This window comes from Annulohypoxylon truncatum (assembly GCF_022578515.1).
Source record: "Annulohypoxylon truncatum strain CBS 140777 unplaced genomic scaffold F4807scaffold_14, whole genome shotgun sequence".
Taxonomy (NCBI): Eukaryota; Fungi; Ascomycota; class Sordariomycetes; order Xylariales; family Hypoxylaceae; genus Annulohypoxylon; species Annulohypoxylon truncatum.
The window spans coordinates 121,041-140,119 of NW_025953800.1; the positions used below are offsets into that span (position 1 = coordinate 121,041).

Sequence of the window (19,079 nt, forward strand, 5' to 3'; positions counted from 1 at the left end):
TCCGACGCCCGTTCCGCCTCCGGTCACTGCGTGGAGTCTGTCAGCAGAGGGTAACATCAGAAAAAAGGGGTAGAAGCCTAACCGACGGCGACGTAGCCCTTGAGTGAGAACAAGGCAGCTGCGGAAAGGGGGTGTAATGAGGCCATTTTAGCGGGATATATGGACTCAATAGTAGGTCTTTTAGTCCAGTTTAAGGTAGCCGAGAAGATAGAATTAGTGATGAAAAATAGTGTAGGGCGGAAAGAAAAGGAGAAGAGAAGAGAGGAGAGGGGAAAAGGGGCAAAGGAGAATAGTGTGGGCGAGAGACTTGGGTTTTATAGCTACGTGCCAATCTTGGCTAGCCCTAATCATGACCAACCATATATCGATACCCGCCTATATAGATCCTTTGTAAGCGAGGAGACGGACTGGAGAAGCAGTCCATTGCGACGTGTCTGGAAACCAGAGTCCAGCTTCAGGGGTGATTCCGACTTTCTACCTAGGAACTAGGTCCCATTATTAAAAGTGGACCTATCACATAATGGGCCAACCAGCTTGAGCCCATACGATCAGGTCAGCACTAGCTAAAAGACGTCCCTTGCTGCATTTACTCTCATTATTCTACCAAGTCACATTTTAGTAGGCAACCTTGGAACTGACAGTCTGGTGAAGCACAATGCTACTATTGGCATATTACAGAGTGCGGTCTTCCAAAGCAAATCTAACCATTTGAGGTCACCGAGTGGTACGCCGAATTCCACAACTCCACACATGCGCCGTAACAATGATGGTATCAACACAAATAGGAGCTTAAGCATCGAGCCAGTGTTCGAGACCTTCTAATCCCACGCCTGCCGCTCGCGATCAAAGGGAAGTCGCCAAACGCCCATGCTCTGTGTGCATATATTACATACGTGAAATTTTCATTGCCAGCTCTTCCTCCACTGAGCATAGTCCTACAAGCCCGCGAATTGCGGGCTGCCTGGGTGTAGGACGTTGTATGATCCGCCGGTCGCCGATTTTAATAGCGTGGCCTCGCGTTCGGCCTTCTCGCGGTCCATCTGAGCCTTGTCTGCCTTCGTCATTCGGGGTTTTCGTACCACTCCTCCACGAGATCCAGGGCCACCACCACGGCCTCGTCCCGTGCCGCTAGCAGCTCCGCGGGTACCGCCACGACCACCGCGCGAGCCTCGACCTCTCTTGGGTACGTCACCACTATATTCAATCAGTATAAATTCAATCATATCATTAGCAGTAATTGATGCACATACCGTCCAGTTTCCGGCTTCTCAACCTCCGGCACCAAGGGCCCGGAGTAGACGAAGAAGCCATCCCTACTGGCCGCCGCTTGTTCTTCCCAGAGCAGTTCAGAATCATCGACGAAGTCGTCGTCTTTGTCGTACTCGTCCTCTTTGAAGTGTCTCTTCTTCTTTGCCGGTTTGCCATCGGCGGCCTTGTCAGGTCCGCTGGTACCTCCCATCTCGACATTGGAATCTTCATTATCAGATTCATCCACCGACATCTCGTCTCCTTCACGGCTGGAATCGTTCTGAGCCAACGCAGCGGACGCCGCAGCAATACGGGCCTTGCGCGCTTTGAGCTCGGCTTGCCGCGGGTGAAGGGCGTCCCAACCATACTGATCCTCGGCCATACGCATAAAATTTATATACTTGTTCGTCTCTCCATTGAGCGGAACGTTGAGGATGATGGATGGCGCATCCGTCTCGGATCCCGGCTCCGCTTTGCCGAAGTCAAGGATAGAGCGCTCGGGTCCAGCAGGAAGAGGGGCAAGGGTATCCTTCAGAGCATTCACACGAGGAGAAGATGCCGTGCTCTGATTCTTCGGCGACGGTTTCTTCGAACCGGCCCCACCAATAGTAGTAATGGACGTCGGCCGAATTTCGATCTTGGACATAGCAGTAGGGGCCAGAGGTGGCACCGGCTTCTTAGTCTCCTTAGCCTCCTTCGGTTCCTTGGCCTCAGCCACAGGAGGTTTTGGTGCCGGAGGGGGAATGAATTCTTTGCGGAAAGGATTAGGCGATTCAGGCATTGCGCTCGACTCCTTATGAGGGCCAGGTTGGGATTGAGAATGCGATTGTGCAGTCTTTGTGAAAGATGTGTGCGACGGAACTGGCGAAATGATATTGGGCACAGGCGGGTCGACAAGACTCGCGATAGATGGAGATGCGCTTGCGCGGTTGACGATACCTGCGCCAGTAGACGGTCCACGAGGAGATCCCATCGGGTTAGAATAACTCATCGTTCCTCGTACCGGGTCGTAGTTCGATGAGCGGATGGGGTCGTAATTTGTACCACTAGTCCGTGAAGGCACGCTTGGGCGTGTTGGTTGCTGCTGAGCTTGTTGCGATTGTTGACGAGAATATTGTTGCGGTGGTTCAGGGTCTGCGTTTAGGATATTGGACATGGATCCAAGTATGTTTTCACGTTTCACTTCCCTCTGAGGAGTCGGCTCTAATCGGTTCTGATTTTGACCGGTGACCATCTCAGTGATCTTAGGTTGTCGCGAAGGGGCGGTAGCTCCGGTATTTGTACCTCCGGCGACACTAGTAGCCCGTGATCGTGATTCACTCGCCTCGCCATCCAGAGATGTAACCTTGCGTCTCCTTGACGTGGTTGGTGCATTTGGATCTTTCTCTTTCTGTTTCCGGACCCGCTTGATCTTCTCTCCCTCCTCGGGATTCGTACTACTCCGCTTGTTGATTCTCGTTCCCGGCTTCGGGCCAGGCTTCCTCCTTGGTAAGCCGTCCTTAGTTAACATAGGCTGGCCGGATCCATCATATCGGATCGTGGTGGGATCGACCACAATCTCATCCTGTTCACCTCCATTCTTTGCTCTATTATACCCCGATGGCGATGCAGGTGCCGATAACATAGAGGGCGGGTCTGACAACTCAGGCGATGAGCTGTATCGCGCTGGGGCGTTGCTAGAGCCCGCAGCCATCGTGTTGTTCTGCTGATATAACCCTGATCCTCGACACTAACCCTGACTGTTAGGTGAAATGAGACAAAGAGTTAGACAGTAGAACTGTCCTATTAATAGTCTGATTGTATTAGGCCGGGGTGTTGTGGTGTGTGATGTGTGATGTGATGTCAGAATATTTGTAATTAAAAATTTCTTTAATTTTTAAGTGAGTGGAAATCTCAGATAAATAGACCGAAAAGTGTTTCAGCTTATTTATCTGAGCAATTGGAGAAAGATAAAACTCCCGTCGTAACTGTCGCGCCTAATTCCCACTGTTTAGAGAAGCCTAATTCTCTTCTATAGAGTCAAAAGAGTTAGAATTGGCCAATCCGGTAAATGTACATATGTATCTTATGTATCTTTTTACTGGTTGCCGACTATTCTGATGAAGCTAACTCGGTTGAGCGCTACGTGATTGAGCAGGCGCGGGTGGAGGCACGTGGTCTCAGCTACAGCAAGGAGTAGGCAGGTACGCGAAAAGGGTGACCGTGTACTGTAACCGATTGACTAATTCGCCTAGAAGGGGCGAGTGGTGAAAGTCTCAAGTGGCTCAAGTGGATCGTTGTTGTACAGAAGTACGTACACGCTATTGGGTAACGTGACCTCGAAATCGTGTGGTCGGTGCGGCCTTGGAGATGGGAGATGGAGAGTCCGGGTTCTGAATAACTTCACCAAGATCGCGCAGATGTTTCGCAATGCGGACCGCCCGTACCAAACTTTGCCGATGAAAAAATGGTAATTATAGTGGTATAAGCCACTCGAGAATAGTCGAATTAAGTGCACTTGACTTTTTTGCGCAAGATGACATAAAAAATAAAATGAAAAGTCGCGAAGAAGTGATGGAATTAGATGGATTTATTTTGATAAACTCATCTTTGTTGTGAAGAAAAAGTAGGAGAAAAGAGGAAGAATTGTAAAGTTGCAAAAGATTGCGGGAGGGATGGGGGAATGAGGGAATGGGGATGGCTACTATTTTTCAGTTTTGGATTGGGATTGGGAAATGGTTAATGGTAATTATTCTCCAACAAGGCGAGAAAAATCGGGGCCATTCAGCTAGCTAGAAATGAGAGTTGAGCGGGAAATTTTATTATTAAAAAAATCGAATTAGAGATCGGAACTAGGTAAGCCTGGGGGTGTCATTGGAACAACTAGGAATTCAAGGGGAACTGTTACAATGCAATGATGGGGGGTGGAAAAGGGAAGAGAGATAATTATTAGGCGCATAGGCATTAGATCGCGAAAGAAAAAAAAAAGTCATCCGACTAGGGTGCGGATTGGACTGGGACGGCTGAGACCGGGGGGAAAAGGAACTATGACTCTGGACATTTGGCCTGAGCTTTATCGGGGGGGATGACGATGGAGCCTGATAATTATACCAAAGGGGAAATATCTAAGGAACCAGACTAGAACATCAAGGAAACCATCAAACCTAGAAGGGTAAGATATGGTTAGGAGGGTGGGCGTATGACACTTCGGAGTGATGAGGTGGCCCTAGGTTTGCCTTAGGCTTCTGGTCTTTCTGCCTTCTAGCTTCTAGCTTCAAGCTTCTGAAGACGGAAAGTCGGGGGGGAGAGGGGGTTCGCGGGTTCTTGGTTCGTGATAGGCAAGTAATAATGTGTACAAAAGAGAGACGGAGACATAAAAGACCCGTGAAAGACGTGCCAGGGGTTCTGTAATACACTGGAACTTTGCTTGGAAAGGGGGGGCAACCGTGGGCGACCGGACGAAAAGATACGAAGGATCGGGTCGCGTAACCTTCAAGCTACTAGCAATAGAAACTAGGAGCTTGCCAGTTGGACTATTATTGACCGCTCAGCGGGACGTGACCAACTAAAAATTCCAGATGTGGCTGGGCCCTGACAATCCGAGGTACATTCAAGTTACAACTTGATAAAATAAACATTATATGTGCCGTCCGCTAACACTGGGTCAAACACTGTACGAGATAGGTGTCCAACGTACTTGATTTACTTACTTAATTAGGTAAGTGCAGGGTTCCCGTCGGCTGAAAAACTCTCTTGTCGCTTCGTTGTCGAAGGGGTTATCTAGGGAAGTCGTCATCTACCTCAGATCTTGAAAGTCCCTGCCTCCCGCATAGGTCATGATTAATATGTCTTAGTTAAGGTAGCTCTAAGAATGGACGTGTACATATGTGGTATGCGGTCAGGTACAGCTGCAGATGTACTTTCCTTGAATAGGTAGCGCCGGGTTGGATGAGCCGAACAGTCGGCAAACTTAAAAAGGCAGTGAGAGTGGGGAACTGTTCAATTTCATGCAGCTTGAGCCTCCCTCTCCGCCGAACTGTGGGTGGGAATAGAGAATAGAGCGGGGTACGTACCTTGGTTTCATAATCCCAAAGTCTCACAAGACCCACTTAGACGGCAGGACGGTTGACGCAAGATAGCCGCGATAATGACATGGGGTATATTGAGCCTATTAGATAATAGAGAATTCTGTACACAAAAGCACTGCTTACTAAGATATGTCAATATAGAAAACAGGGATATAGCCTTTTACACCACGTCTATTATTAGGATGTACCTATTTGACTGTAACAAATGCACATATGTTATAAAGAAGCAAACATCTACACCGATGCATATGTTTCTCTTTTGTTGAATTAGCTGTCACATGCCGGGGATATAGTCTTTTCATCTTCAATGAGCTTGGGTGAGAGTTGAGAATCAGAGCGTATATCTTCCTTTTATGCAGCATTCACAGCAACAGGAGGGCGGGGTTGCATTTGACTCTTGATAAAGCACCATGCGACACTGGTGTTTTTTCGGTGTTGCCCCTACTAGTATAAATTCATCTGACAGTATCGTAACTCTTTATTGTCAGATACTTATATAGGGTATTACCTTGGTAAGCATCTCCATGTCGTATTACGACTGTACAACAAATCTAAATGTGGTGTACATCGTTTCTCACGTCGTTAATCTGTACCACTTCTATCCATGACCTGTTTCGGATAGTGGCCCAACCACGGCCAAGTCCGTTATTCTTGAACACGTAGGTAGCTAGCATGAATTCTATCTATGTAGGTATAAGTAGATATTCCATTAAACCATGTGCATGAAATAGAAATAATACCCAGTAATTATCAAAGGAATCGGAGTCATGCACCCTTTCGGTACGTACCTTTTTAAGTTTCAGCTTAATTTTCGTGTTTCTCATTCCCGTTGCAATGAGACGCGGGCCGATCCTCTCTGATTGGTTCACTAAGCGTTCTTCCGCGCTTCTTCGTTCTAGAAACTCCAAAAGTTATCTATAAACGCGCTAACGCAACACTATTGACACATCAGCCACAGGTACATTTATGAGCCCACTTATAGTAATCCTAGTGGCTGTTACGTCAACATTGAAAATGTTCATTGGCTTAGTCCCGATTTCTTAGTTACATCTTATATCCTACCATTTTTAATTCAGTCACAGTCCAACATTACGACACTACCTTTACCCCCTGCTTGCCATAGATACTGAAGGTTGCCGTGTTGTCTACCCAGGCAGAAATCATGAATTTCCTTATCTCGGATATCCATGAGAAGGAGGCGACCGAGCCCAAGGCTCCAAGCTTCCCTCAGATTAAGTCAACAACAACCGGATTTCCAGAACACAAAAAGCGAACGAGGATATCAGCATTCAAACAGAAGCGACAGAGCGCGGGCACCGAAGGGGAGAAACCACAGACATCCACAACATCAAAAGATCTGTTTGCTCCTACTCGAGACGCACAACCGGCTTCGGGCAAAGACTTCAAATCGGTCGAGAAGCGGACGATAGATCTCGAGAACAATGAGAAGCTGGATTCTATGTCGCCGGAAGAGATCGAGGCTGCTAGGCAGGAGCTGTTTAACGGCCTAGATCCGTCGGTACTCGAGATGCTCCTCAAGCGCGCCAATCTGGACGAACCTAAGAAGAATGACCCCTTCAATCTCCCCGAATCTACGTCGCAAGATGCCCCTTCCGCCGTCCCAAAGCCAGCACAGGAACCTCCTGAAATACGAGTAGAAGATACGTCAGCGCAGCCTGGTAGCAGCACAGCAAAGAACGAGTCCGCAGAGCAAGGCCAAGCAGAGCCAGCGAGCACCGATAGCTCCAAACGCGTACGCTGGGCAACGGTAGCAGACGAAGAAGACGAAGAAGCAGCAACAATACCCAAACCTCAACCAGCGCCTCCATCCGCCACCACCACCAACACCAATACCAACTCCTCCACCGACACCACACCCAACCCTCCCACCGCCGCCGCCGAACCCCAGCCCAAACCACACTGGCCGCACCCCCCGAACCCCTCCATCGACCCCTCAGACCCGGACTTCCTCTCCAAGCTACACACCAAATACTTCCCGTCCCTTCCCGCCGACCCCTCGAAATTAGCCTGGATGGCGCCCATCCCCACTCCCAACTCAGCCGCAGACTACGACTCGCCCTACCACCCCTCGCAATCCTCTCTCCCCGTCTCCGCCCTGCGCTTCAATTTCCGGGGCGAGCTCTTACCGCCGCGGATCTCGCGCTCCGTGCCCACGACGAAGGGCCTGCACCACCACGGCGAGGCGCCCGAGGCGGCGGGGTACACGGTGCGCGAGCTGGCGCGCCTGTGCCGCAGCGCGGTTCCCGGGCAGCGGTGCGTCGCGTACCAGACGCTGGGCCGGATCTTGTACCGGCTAGGCCGCGCCGAGTTCGGGGGTCCGCATGATGCGCTGGCGAGGGGGATCTGGGATGAGGTGGAGGAGGGGGCGGTGCTGCGGAGTTTGTACGAGGAGGCGGGGACGGAGGAGGGGCGCGGACATAGGAGCGCGAGGGCGTTTGCTGTGGAGGCTATTTGGTTGTTTGAGAAGGGCGGTTGGAAGGAGAGGTTAAGGCGGGGGAAGGCGTGAGAGGGGGAGTAAGAAGAGGAATAAGAATGAGGATGAGGATGAGGATACGATTGGGACGGACGGACTGGATGGATATACGAGCTTCGGCTCGTGAAGTTATGGATGGACAGACGTGAGATGATAGCTACGAATAACGGTCAAGATACGACTTTTGCTACGTGAAGACACCCATAAGTTTTTAAAATACTAAGATCATGAATTCAATCAACCAGTAGAGGGCACCTCACCCCTACCATATCATGGATGTTATATGTGACAACAGACGCGAGCGCCTACGCATCACCACGCCCTCCCAAATAAATCCCCAAACCCCTACACAAGGAATAAACGGACAATGGAATACCTGATAGCCAGAAAATTAAAACCACCAAGCAAGCTAAAGCAAGCGATCATATCGTAAGGGGGAGAGAAAAGGGGTCAACGCCGAGAGAAAAAAAAATCCATGAATTTTTAGACTATTACAACACGGTCGAGAAATGACATGATTGAACCCCCCCTTCTTTCCTTGCTTTTTTGCCTGTGCCTGTGGGCGTTAAAACCGTAAAGAGCTTTTTCTCCTCAGCTAGCAACTCTCTCCTTGCTCTCTGCTTCCTCCCTAATGTTTTTTTTCGGCCCGAAGGAATCCCCCATGCTTAAAAGAATTTCGAAGTTGTCATTGCTCTATATCGTTTAGATGTAGTTGCTATGGCATGGTATGGTGTGATGCGGTGTGTCACGGTTGATGGTGTGGGCATGCGTGCATGTTCTTGGAATCCGCCCCGTTTTCTAATCCAGAACGGTTATTTTCCAGTCAGCTCTCGACATTATCGGGGGTCAAGGGTCGGGTGAAGATGGAAATCAGGTCGAGTCGGGGGAGGCCAGGATAAGTGGGTTGATGGTGGGTTTGTTGCCGAATGTAGTGCGGTCGACGAAATGTGAATGCCGGCTCTATTGCGTTTCGTACAAGTAGAAGGGATTTAAAAATAGGCCAAGCCCAGGTTTATAGAAGTGAGTCGAGGCGAGTGAAGACGCTTAAGCAGGCGGCAACGACTTCGAGTTGGAGTTCCTTCTCCTTAGCATTATTCACCTCCTATACACAATTTGGGTTAGCATATTCGTTATTGGAAGAGTCGTTTAGGAGGCGCTCACCTCAGAAATAACTTGGGGTAGGTTAGCTCCGATGCCAGTAGAGCCGGTCTTTCTTCCGAAGGGGAACTGAGAGTACTCGGCGAGTAGCTCGTCGGTCTGGGTGAAGGCGCGCTCTCGTGCCTCGTGGCCTAGCGTGCTCAAGGCGTTCTCCAAGACATTAGCTGCATATGCGGCGCAAACCATCGAGATGGTACGGATATATCGGAACTCGAGATTCTCGGGCAGGAACTGCGAGGCGGGCAAGACGACGGTGCGCTGAGTTAAAACGTTCCTAACGCGCCGTCGGATCTCGTCTTTCGCGCCGCCGTCCGCGACGGGATGAGTGGCCATGTCGAAGAGAAGGAAGTTGCGCTTCTCGGTGCGAAGGATACCCTTATCGACGAGACCCTTGCACAGACGCTCGCGAACCTGCTTTAGTTGGTAACCGATCTTCATGAGGTTCCATGTTTCGCCTATCGGGTAAGAAGCCGCGGTCAGTAAAGTCGGGAACGGATCAGAACGGATCAGGACGGGTCAAATCGCGTGTAGGTGATATTGCATACCGCTCATCAGGTCGATCCACGAGCTTACGCTCATCTTCTCGCTCTGCTTCATCATCTTCAAAGCCTCATCTAGTAGCACCTCGCCAGTGAGGGTATCATCGATGACTTCGATTGTCCGGTCGGCTAGGGGAAATCGCCGTCTAGAGGGATCCTTTTGCATGGCGATGCGACCGCGGAAAGCGAGTTCGAGGACAATGCAGCCGCGTAATGCGTAGCTGATGTTATCGTTCCAAAAGGAGAGATAGCCCTATGAAGGTCGCATGTGCCGTCAGCATTGTTGTTTTTGTTTTGGTCGGGTTCGTATTTATTCATACCTGTTTATCTTTGAGCCCTAGCAATATAACCTCTTCCATCAAGGTTAGTTTCGGCTGCTTACTCCTCTCGGCGCTTTCGCTAATATCGCGCGGGTCGAATGCAATCTTGTGGCCATTCTCGCTATTCTCGTAACTCGTCTCAGGGGCGCTGTCGCGTACATTCTGAGATGAGCCGGAGCGACTGATTCCATTGGCATCTTCGGTGGCTGTACCGCCACCAGCTCCACGACGTCTCGTCAGTCCCGACGACATATTATGTTTTTTTTCTCTCTTGATGCTTGTTTCTCCTTCGACTTCAGGATGTTGTAGTGGATGGTAGTAGCGGTACTCCGATTATTGTCGCGTAAGATAAACGTCCCAAGATTCCCCTAGTGCATCAAATATGGTGATTAGAGTATTGTTCTCGACCTGAAAGGGATGATTTGCTGGTGCTGGGCGTTGCAATTGGTAAGCACCGTTGTTGAATATGGACAGGTTGTTTTCGCGTAATTATTTTTTTTTCTTCGTCTTGACTCCTTTCCTCTCGATCCCTGGCACGTACCGTAGCAGTTAAAGCAGTTAAAGCAGTTGAGAAACTGTAGGAGGCTGACTTGAAGGTGGATCTGGCGTTAATCCGTTAATCCCCCCTAAGCCACGGTCTTGCTGTAATGGTCCTAGAATGGTCAGAAATGCCTAGCAGCCTAGATGGTGGATGCGACCCGAAATTATCCCTTGATAATACAATTTTCTCGACGGCTATCTGGGTATCTGGGTATTTGTGGTATCTGGTATGAAGTTGACAAGAGAATTGCTGCCAGATAACGCCCTTCGTCTTTTTTTTTCTTCTCGTTCGTTATGTGACTCTCCAACTTCTGATTGATCCGATGTTTGTCGTCGATAATCAGAGGTTAAGGGGAAGGGGAAAGAAAAGAAGAAGAAAATAAATAAACAAGAAGACGGGATTGAAGATAATATGACAAAGGTTGAAAATGGTCGTGTGAGCCTCTGCCTAATAATCTAACGATTAGAAAAAACACATGTGTACTTTTTTTCCTTCTGAAGTCTGGCAAGTGACAACCAACAGCAACCGTCAGTGCAGTCGCTGCAATCAGTGTAGGTAATCAGTCTAATCAGTGCAATCAGTGCAGTGAAATCGGTGCAAATCGGTGGACGGACTTCTTAAAATTGCTGTGCATCATTTTCTTTCTTAGGACACCTGCAGCCTTGGTTCATTCAATTTCCCGCGCTAACCCTTGCCTGCCTTAGCGTCCCTTCAAAGTCCCAATCCCCTAAGGTCCACTGGGCTGCTAGGGCCGTCCTAGTTGTATGGAAGACTTCGAGACAGTTGCACCGCCACATCTGAGTATTCCCTCATCCGTCTACTCAGCCTCATCTGATCTGATATGCATCAAACCATTCAGAAAAGTGCATCTCTTTTAGGTAAATGCATATAGTATAATAGTTTATCAGTTCTACCACTTGACGGAATCTCGATTTGATCTAACAATAATCCAACCTCTACAATCTCAAAACGGGGACCGTGTCACTGTAGCATTCTGTTTCAGTTGGTTTAAGCTTGAATTAGAAGAGTCAATGATTAGCATGATCAGCAGCGTTTCCCACTGGCTTCAGTGCCCATAAATGGTCTAAGTTCGTACCTCATTTCAACGCATCATTAATAGTTTGTCGCTCTTAGAGACTTGGTTATAATAAAACCATAAACCATATAACTAAAGCATCGAATTCATAATTACATACTACAAACACTTCATCTGTAATATCACTTAAGAGATAAGCATGCAACGAGTGCAGTGTTACGTGAATTCATCGATTCAGGCGTCCCCGCAGTATCCGCGTAAAGTGTGCCACATAATGGCTTCGTCGAAAAGCAGAGCTATATACAGTGTCGCGAGCAAATATTATTTAGCCTCAAAGTCAACCTTGATCATGGGGTAACTTTCTTCCATGTTTTCAGGTGAGCTAGGTGTTTCCGGCGTTCCTGCTATGCAAGAATACCCGACAGGAATGAAGCGAAGTTCGGGTATATTTTTCGTAAAAGCATTAATTTTGCAACGAATATGCAGACGATTACCAGGCCGGTTGGTACTAATAGCCGTCACCTAAGAATCCACCACTTGTCAGGAACTGTGATTGGTACTCCCTAAGGCTCGTCCAACTTCGCAGTTCTTCCTCCTCGTCTTGAGGAGTCATTGTCTCAGCTCTAGGCGCTGCACCGATCTTCTCCAGTTTCATAAGGATGTCCAGGAAACCGTTGAGATACTCCTTAGCCTTAGCTACAACTGGTCCCTTACGCTCCGAATTGGTGTCCTCCACCAACGTGCTGGCTACCTGTCTGATCTTGTTGATGAGGGAACAACCATTTGGTTCCATATTACGCTGGCTAATAGATGCCAGCACGGTGACGAGATTCTGTACAATTAATTCTCGTTCATTCTCCATCATACTGTCTCGGTCATCTTTCTCCTCCGTCTTCGCTCTCTCGGCAAAATTAGGATCGGCGCGGCGAATATCTCGTAGGTTAAGGTACCGCTCAACGAAGTATGAGCGTGTAGCAAGCTGCGACAGCTGAATATTGGCTTTTTGGATCTCAAATTGGAGGTGCCGCCGGCGCAAAGGCTGTTCCGCAAAAACGCGCCGTAGATCATTGGCTGGTTTCGTAAGGGGAAGAGCAGGTGGATAGTATTCTAGATCCAAATCGTCGAGGCCCATAGTGTGGTTTTGAAGATGCTGTAGGTTATGCGTCTTCACTTGAAGTTCAGGAGGTAAGTCATCAGCAGCTTGCTTAGCAGTCGCCAGTCCGTTGCTAAGAATGTTCTTCTGCGCGGTCCAATCGAAGAAATTGATTCCGTAACACATGTCCACGCCAACCAATTCGTTCATGGTCATGTAAATACGGATATTGCGGTTAAACCCGGTAATAAGAGAAACGGTACCCTCCGGTTGGGCAAGAATTTGACCCGCGTAGATGAATTCATCATCCACCTCGATAGGTTGCTCAGGATATGGTTCCTGAGAGGTGGGAGGAGGTAAAGGTATCTCGTTAATAGATACTCCTAGTTGAGTCATCGATCTATATCGGAATTAGTCCGACCACGCATAGTATGGAGTCCTCTGTAGTTAAGGGGCCTTACCTAACACCGGCAACCATAACCCAGAAGATGCGCTTGCTAATCTGATCCTTTATATGATCGATAGGTCCATTAGCTGAAGCATTGGCCATTTGTGTCAGACCGGGGATCTGTTGTGTTACAGTAGGACCACTTTGCTGATAATTACCAAGCAGCTCTCTGCAGAAAGTCATAGTCTCCGTAAAGAATCGCTTGCACAATCTCCACTGTAGTGTATGGGCTGCGGCAAGGCCTAGGAAATAGCTTGTCGCGGCGATATCGACGCTCATATGATCCTTTATCATAAACTGAGCGCCCCGAGCCTCCACTGCAATAACGCGGCAGTGGTCGATCATGGCCACTGCGGACGGGAATAGCCCTGTACTATGCTGGGCCTTGAGATGAGACCGTGCACTTCGAGGAAACGAGGCGACTAAGACTCCAACCATACTAGCAACCAACGCCAGAAACTCACTGCTAGTTTTATCCATGCGGCTAGCAAATGCTGCGCGGAAGGTCGGCTCGTGAGGAAATGGCATAAGGGGGTGTATGTAGGTGAAGAAATCGTCAACGAGTAGCTCCAAGATACCCCAGGGAGCAATAGTCTCGGCGTCTAATCCACCCACAGTCTGGCCGTTATGAGCAGCGATTGAAACCAAAGTCTCGGCTGCATGATGCGGAGCTGGGGACACATCGTCGTTACGTGGTCGCTTTGCTAGTCTGGCAGCTTCGGCGTGCTTGTTCGGCGGACCGCGCCGCTTCATAGTTCGATTGAATGTGCATTCGACTTGCAGATCGGAGCATGGCTTACACGGCGGACCACTTTCGTCGCACTATTCATTGACGTTGTTAGATTATTTTGAAGTACAAAGTACATAGCATACAAGATACGCCGTGAACCATTGGTATTAAGAAGAGGGAGAAGCGTAATTACCTTCACCTTTCGCTGGCTGCACATGTCGCAAGCACGGCGTAGACGCGTGACTTTCTGGGACGCAGGCGATGCCGCGACGGATGTGTCGATCGGCTGAGGAGGCGGGGGAGCGAATTGAGGATCACCCATCTGCATTGTGGCAGATTGCGCATACTGTTGGGCTAATTCGGCGGGATCTGGTCCTGGAGTTGAAGGAGCTGCAGACGCAGCTTGCAAGATTTGGAGTCCATGATGTGCGACAGTAGTTGCCGGTACAGCGACTGGTGAAGGCAAGCCATCATACTCATGCTGCTGCTGTTGTGCTTGTTGTGGTTGATGCACGGTTGTGGGTTGGGTTGCCGAAATGGGAGTTGGCTCGTCGCCGGCAGATGGATCTGGGTATGATGCCATCTAGATCATCAGCTCTTAAAAGAGCGCGTCGCGAACAAGGACTAATGACGGCAAGTTGTCGGCGGATATCCGGGGAATCTTCGTGAGATGCAAGTTCTTATTGCAGTATCGGTACTCGTCAATTTATGCCCAGTCAGCCCAGTGTGGATTGTGGGCTGTGTATGGGTGCGGGAGGGAAAAAGGAAAATCTGAGAGCTAAGAGGGGGACAATATCTAGCGTGACCCACCGATCGTCATTACGCCTTACCGGTTACGGTGTGGCTTCCTGCTTATACTTCTGTGGCTGCCGCCATCGATTCTTATCGCCTTATCGTCCAGATCAAGCACGGCAAGCAATACCAGGCTCAATGTAAGCTGGGAAGCGACTTGGAAGCGACTTGGAAGCAGCTAGGAAGTCGTGTTAGTTACTATTAAAAGTACCGAAAGAGCTATGGACTCTGAAGGTCATAAGTATGTGCATATTTGTGCCATTCTTAACGATTCAGATTCTTATAAGGCGGTATACTGGTATACTCATAACCGCTTTTTCAATATACGCGTGCGTGGAGAATGAATAACTCTATTATATCGCCCCAAATACGACCAACGAACTCTTCGAACTCATGGCAGAACTATTAACAGAAATACCAGAACATACTCGACCTAGCCCCTTATCCTCTAAATAAGAAGAATAACGCTTTGGTTGACCCCTGATTCTCTTTGCTGGAGTCCATGGTCTCATCAAAAATTTCAAAATCCTCATCTGATTCTATTTGTTGGTTAGTACCCGTTTTGAAACCGGGGATACCCTCCATTTCCATACATTCAGGCTCTGGGGCGGAATCGTTATCAATGAGGATTTTCTTACAACGGAATTAGATTTCCACTCTGGTATGGCTGTTACTCGGAATGGGGATTCGCCTCTTTACTCTTAGGATGGACCTCTGCTTTCAATTCATTTCTGCCGCAGGAGATACTCGAATTAGAACATATGCTTCGTTATCTTGTTTGGCATCTCTTCCAGTTTCCCTAAAATATACAGTTAAAACCGGCGTGGTGCTTAGTCAACGTAATCATAATCTTGATGACCTTGTTTCCGACATCACCTGGCATTGTTAGCCGCGGTGAAAGTGAAAAAGTAAGCAGCAAGTTTACTTGGCTATTTGGTGTGAGGTGCATTCTATCAATAGCTTCTGTGATCTACACCGCAACAGACTTAACAGCAGCGAGACACTCGACGAAGATCTTTCAAGGTAGTGTAATATCCGTCTGTGCCGTAGGGAAGAAGTGATATATCATAGAAAGTACCATTATATCTGTCGATGCCAACTAGTTCATTGATACGAGCGAGTGGTTGCTTCACACCAGTTCCAGAATTTCTCCGATAGACCATTGCCTCCATCTTCTTTCGATCGCATACCTCCTGCCATGTGCCCTGGAACCGAGCCAAGACGACCCCAAGGAATGATATACCTGCCATTGTCTTTTCTTGTGATGTCGGATGAGAAAGCCGCGAATAGTTCCGTATAGGCACCATATGTAGGTCCCTTGAAGACCGCACCCTAGTAAGAGGTCAGCAAGCTCTAACGGAGTATGAATTTTAAGAATTATATTTTCATACCATAGCTGTACGCACTGGTGCTGGCATATTTCTTTGCAGCTCAGTTCTCATCATCCCTGGGTGTAAGGACTATTGACATTGTAATTTTATTGTTAGCTCCTATGAAAAAGGGGTCAGGGGTTAAGTGGGGCAAATTCACCATCGAGATGATCCCCTTGTCACCAAGTCTCTTAGCAAACTCGTGACCAAGAAAGGTAACTCCTGCTTTGGATTGCATATAATTCGCCATCATCTCGGAGTGTAGTGCTGGTTCGTTTGTTTGGGCATCCCATACAATGCCCCCTTTAGGGGTGCCGATGTCCAACATAGAACCGACCCATACAATTCTCACATTACCGAAGGACTTTTGCTGGGCGGCAGTGCTTAAGAGGATTGGTTCGAGGAGCCTAGTCAGGAGAAAGGGGCCCAGAGCGTTGGTTCCTAGTTGCAACTCGTAGCCCTAAGGAATATTGTTAGTTGATACCAGGACACTCATCGGCTCTGTGCAGGGCCTTTGCTTACCTGTATGGTTTTCTGATCGGGACTTGTGCCCATAACGCCTGCGTTATTGAACAATACATCAAGTCTTTGCTCTTTAGACATGAAGCTCTCTACTGCAGGCTTGATAGTCTCTGGATTCGCGAGGTCAAGATCCAAAAACTCTAACCTCCCATGACTTCCGGGGCATTGTTTCTTCATGTTGTCTATGGCGTTTTTAGCCTTTGATGCAGTTCTCGTTGCAATATAAACCGTTGAGTTCTTTCCATATAAGATCCTCGATACTTCAAATCCAACCCCCGCCGCACCACCAGTGACAATGAAAACCTTGCCGCTTTGATCTGGAACGTCCTCATCAGTGAACTTGGGGGACGGTGGGAATAATTGGGTGCATTTGGACATTATGGAGACTTTGGGGGACAGGATGGAAAAGGGGGCAAGACAAATGACTGTATTCAAGTTATAATGTAAAACTTTGAAGTTAATGTTTGAATGGCTGATGATGTCGATATAGCAATGATACTGCAACTATTCTGTTCTATCGACTACATTAGATGGCGGGTTAACCAAGTTTTTATACATTCAGGAGTCCTGACTGAATGTCTATTATTACGTTGATGAACTCCGCTAAGCCTCACTGATTCGAAATAAGAGATGGATTGGCCTGACTTTGGGACTCGGACGACCGAAAAATACTCCCGATGGAGATAACTCAAGATATTGATATTCGTCAATGTGGTCAGCGCCGGGTTCCGCGGAGCTGATGATAGTTCTGGTGCCTGTGCCGGATTTAGATTCAATTTCAGGGTCCGTAAACCCGATTCACGTTCGTGATCCGACGAGTTATTCTTGACAACGCTAAGTCGCATTCAACTTAGGGACTCGGATTTCGCCCCATTAATAAGGCTAGCCACCTTACAAGATATTTGTATTTTTATTGGTAGCTCAAGAGATCACTTCGGGTTCTAACGGATCTAGTAGAAATATACCCAAGCTATCACGGGCGGGATCAATGCAATACCTAGCTTGCTGACGCCATTTCGTATATCGCTATATATAACTTGGTGACTATTATAGGATATGCGGACACACTCAAAACAGTTTGGGTACTAGTCGAGTATTCTTAGCAGGTCGTCTTCCCATCGCCCTCAAATGTCCCCTCTTTATAAGCACCATTCGCATCGTCAAGGCATTCAGCTAGGATGGAATTAGCTACTGCTCTTAGGATTGAGAATTTCTTTGGGGATGCATACCAACTGTGACTATCTGCAAATTGTTGGTCTTGGCCCAGTCGATTAGCCAGTTTGTCAAAGTTGTGACCGTGCCCTGGTATGTCTCATGCATCAGCGGGATGTGTCCGTTGCCACTTGCGCCAGCCTGTTGGAACTTCTGTTCGCTCTGTTGCGGAGATTGGTTGTTCCAGTCACCGGCGTCTACATCGTCGGTGATGACAGTATAGTTCATCTGCTTCATGACCGTTAAGAACTGGCCGCCCGTCTCGAGGTACGGCGGGCGCACGTATTGTGGCTTCTTTCCGAAAATGTTGACAAAGGCTTGCTCAACTTTCTCCATCTCACTCTGGATCTGAGCAGCACCCATGCTTCCCATATGAGGGTGCGTCCTTGAGAAACATTAGCGAAAGCTCTACCCTATTTACTCGATAAACGACTGGATGTCATACCAAGTATGGGAAGCAACTTGATGCCCAGATTCAAACGCTTTTTTGACTGCTGCCTGCTGATTGTAGATACAACCTATCAATATTAGTCTAGATCCATACGCGCTCTACAATACTCGTACCATATAGAGTACCAGTCAGGAAGAATGTGCCTTTTACCCCTGCCTGATCCAATGTATCCACTAGCGATGAAGTGTATTGATATGGACCATCATCATAGGCTAGCGCAAGGACGCCAGGCTTGGAGCACTTGTTGATGACGGTACCAGCTGTGTGTGCTCTCTTGAAAACTTCGATAGGGTTGGGGACAGCCCTAGCTGAAGCGCAGAGTGCAAATGTGAAGGTAGTAATTACAGATTCAAGCAACATCTTGAACTTGGCGAAATGGGTAGACTTCTAAGTGTCAGAGAGTGGTAAGGAAATCCCAACCATAGTTCAAAAACTCTACGAGACAACAAGTCCACAGGTAGGTAGGTATTTATTTAGTTTTTCTCTACGCGAAGACAGTCAGATTGACCGGGTCATGGTGATACCACAAGTTATGTGATATAAAGTGGTAATGTGACGATTTGCCTCAAGGTCGACTTCTAGATCGTATTGTGGGGTACCCCTGAGTATATTCCCTGAATTATTATATGATTGAACTTGGCCATAAGTGTAGGTGCTATAAATCTAGGTTTCCAATACCCCGGCTCGGCGTCGAGGGGTTAAATATCACCCCTGGGGAGACGCGATTTCGCGTAGCATTGAACATTGTCAATTGCATTTAGCCGCGAGAGCAATTCCTCGAGTTATTTTAGCAACGGCCGTCAAACTTCAGTTTTACTATATCTGGAACGGATAAATAGTTAGCTGGCTTACGGATTACTTGGCTGCTTGACAGACTTACAAGTTCGACTTTCTTGGTTAGGGCCACTTTAGACCAATTCTGAGGGTTGGGAAAGAGGTGACCTGGGGGCCTCTCAGCCATCCATTCGTCCATGTAGGGGATCAATAATGCATTGTGCATTACTAAACCGATATTGTTCTAAATAATTACCTAATAGATCTATGCTTCACGGTTCAAC

At 48.2% G+C, this 19,079-nt stretch overlaps 6 protein-coding genes across 6 annotated transcripts; 1 reads left to right on the forward strand and 5 right to left on the reverse strand.

The window, feature by feature from the left end:
• Positions 1-77: 77 nt before the first annotated feature.
• F4807DRAFT_451443 (HPC2-domain-containing protein) lies at positions 78-2,941 on the reverse strand (the record flags this gene model as incomplete). Its single annotated transcript, XM_048000236.1, has 3 exons — positions 78-177; positions 940-1,194; positions 1,251-2,941. The coding sequence occupies 3 exons, from the start codon at positions 2,939-2,941 to the stop codon at positions 78-80; spliced, it is 2,046 nt and encodes a 681-aa protein (XP_047854609.1).
• A 3,096-nt stretch (positions 2,942-6,037) lies between these two features.
• On the forward strand, positions 6,038-8,399 carry F4807DRAFT_69606 (uncharacterized protein). The gene is made up of 2 exons (XM_048003362.1): positions 6,038-6,095; positions 6,274-8,399. Exon 2 carries the CDS (start codon positions 6,478-6,480, stop codon positions 7,840-7,842), a length of 1,365 nt encoding a protein of 454 aa, XP_047854610.1. The 5' UTR covers positions 6,038-6,095; positions 6,274-6,477; the 3' UTR covers positions 7,843-8,399.
• Positions 8,400-8,821: 422 nt separating this feature from the next.
• Positions 8,822-10,078, reverse strand: F4807DRAFT_451445 (Golgi phosphoprotein 3; the record flags this gene model as incomplete). The annotated part of the gene is made up of 4 exons (XM_048000237.1): positions 8,822-8,911; positions 8,971-9,422; positions 9,513-9,759; positions 9,827-10,078. The coding sequence occupies 4 exons, from the start codon at positions 10,076-10,078 to the stop codon at positions 8,822-8,824; spliced, it is 1,041 nt and encodes a 346-aa protein (XP_047854611.1).
• A 1,231-nt stretch (positions 10,079-11,309) lies between these two features.
• F4807DRAFT_69613 (uncharacterized protein) lies at positions 11,310-14,413 on the reverse strand. The gene is made up of 3 exons (XM_048003363.1): positions 13,868-14,413; positions 12,958-13,766; positions 11,310-12,896 (listed from the first exon to the last, which is right to left on the reverse strand). Exons 1-3 carry the CDS (start codon positions 14,255-14,257, stop codon positions 11,912-11,914), a joined length of 2,184 nt encoding a protein of 727 aa, XP_047854612.1. The 5' UTR covers positions 14,258-14,413; the 3' UTR covers positions 11,310-11,911.
• Positions 14,414-15,570: 1,157 nt separating this feature from the next.
• F4807DRAFT_467238 (NAD(P)-binding protein) lies at positions 15,571-16,736 on the reverse strand (the record flags this gene model as incomplete). The annotated part of the gene is made up of 4 exons (XM_048002466.1): positions 15,571-15,798; positions 15,858-15,926; positions 15,997-16,296; positions 16,359-16,736. The coding sequence occupies 4 exons, from the start codon at positions 16,734-16,736 to the stop codon at positions 15,571-15,573; spliced, it is 975 nt and encodes a 324-aa protein (XP_047854613.1).
• Positions 16,737-17,181: 445 nt separating this feature from the next.
• Positions 17,182-18,660, reverse strand: F4807DRAFT_423800 (carbohydrate esterase family 4 protein). Its single transcript, XM_047997815.1, has 4 exons — positions 18,135-18,660; positions 18,016-18,088; positions 17,588-17,955; positions 17,182-17,531 (listed from the first exon to the last, which is right to left on the reverse strand). Exons 1-4 carry the CDS (start codon positions 18,379-18,381, stop codon positions 17,458-17,460), a joined length of 762 nt encoding a protein of 253 aa, XP_047854614.1. The 5' UTR covers positions 18,382-18,660; the 3' UTR covers positions 17,182-17,457.
• Positions 18,661-19,079: the final 419 nt, after the last annotated feature.

Bases quoted from the DNA above. Each gene is read 5' to 3' on its own strand.
- F4807DRAFT_69606 (XM_048003362.1), top strand. From the start codon at position 6,478: ATGAATTTCCTTATCTCGGATATCCATGAGAAGGAGGCGACCGAGCCC.
- F4807DRAFT_69613 (XM_048003363.1), bottom strand. From the start codon at position 14,257: ATGGCATCATACCCAGATCCATCTGCCGGCGACGAGCCAACTCCCATT. The intron at 13,767-13,867 runs GTAATTACGCTT...GTCAATGAATAG, and splicing joins GCAGCCAGCGAAAGGTGAAG to TGCGACGAAAGTGGTCCGCC. The intron at 12,897-12,957 runs GTAAGGCCCCTT...ATTCCGATATAG, and splicing joins GTTATGGTTGCCGGTGTTAG to ATCGATGACTCAACTAGGAG.
- F4807DRAFT_423800 (XM_047997815.1), bottom strand. From the start codon at position 18,381: ATGTTGCTTGAATCTGTAATTACTACCTTCACATTTGCACTCTGCGCT. The intron at 18,089-18,134 runs GTACGAGTATTG...TAATATTGATAG, and splicing joins CCTGACTGGTACTCTATATG to GTTGTATCTACAATCAGCAG. The intron at 17,532-17,587 runs GTATGCATCCCC...ATTCCATCCTAG, and splicing joins TTTGCAGATAGTCACAGTTG to CTGAATGCCTTGACGATGCG.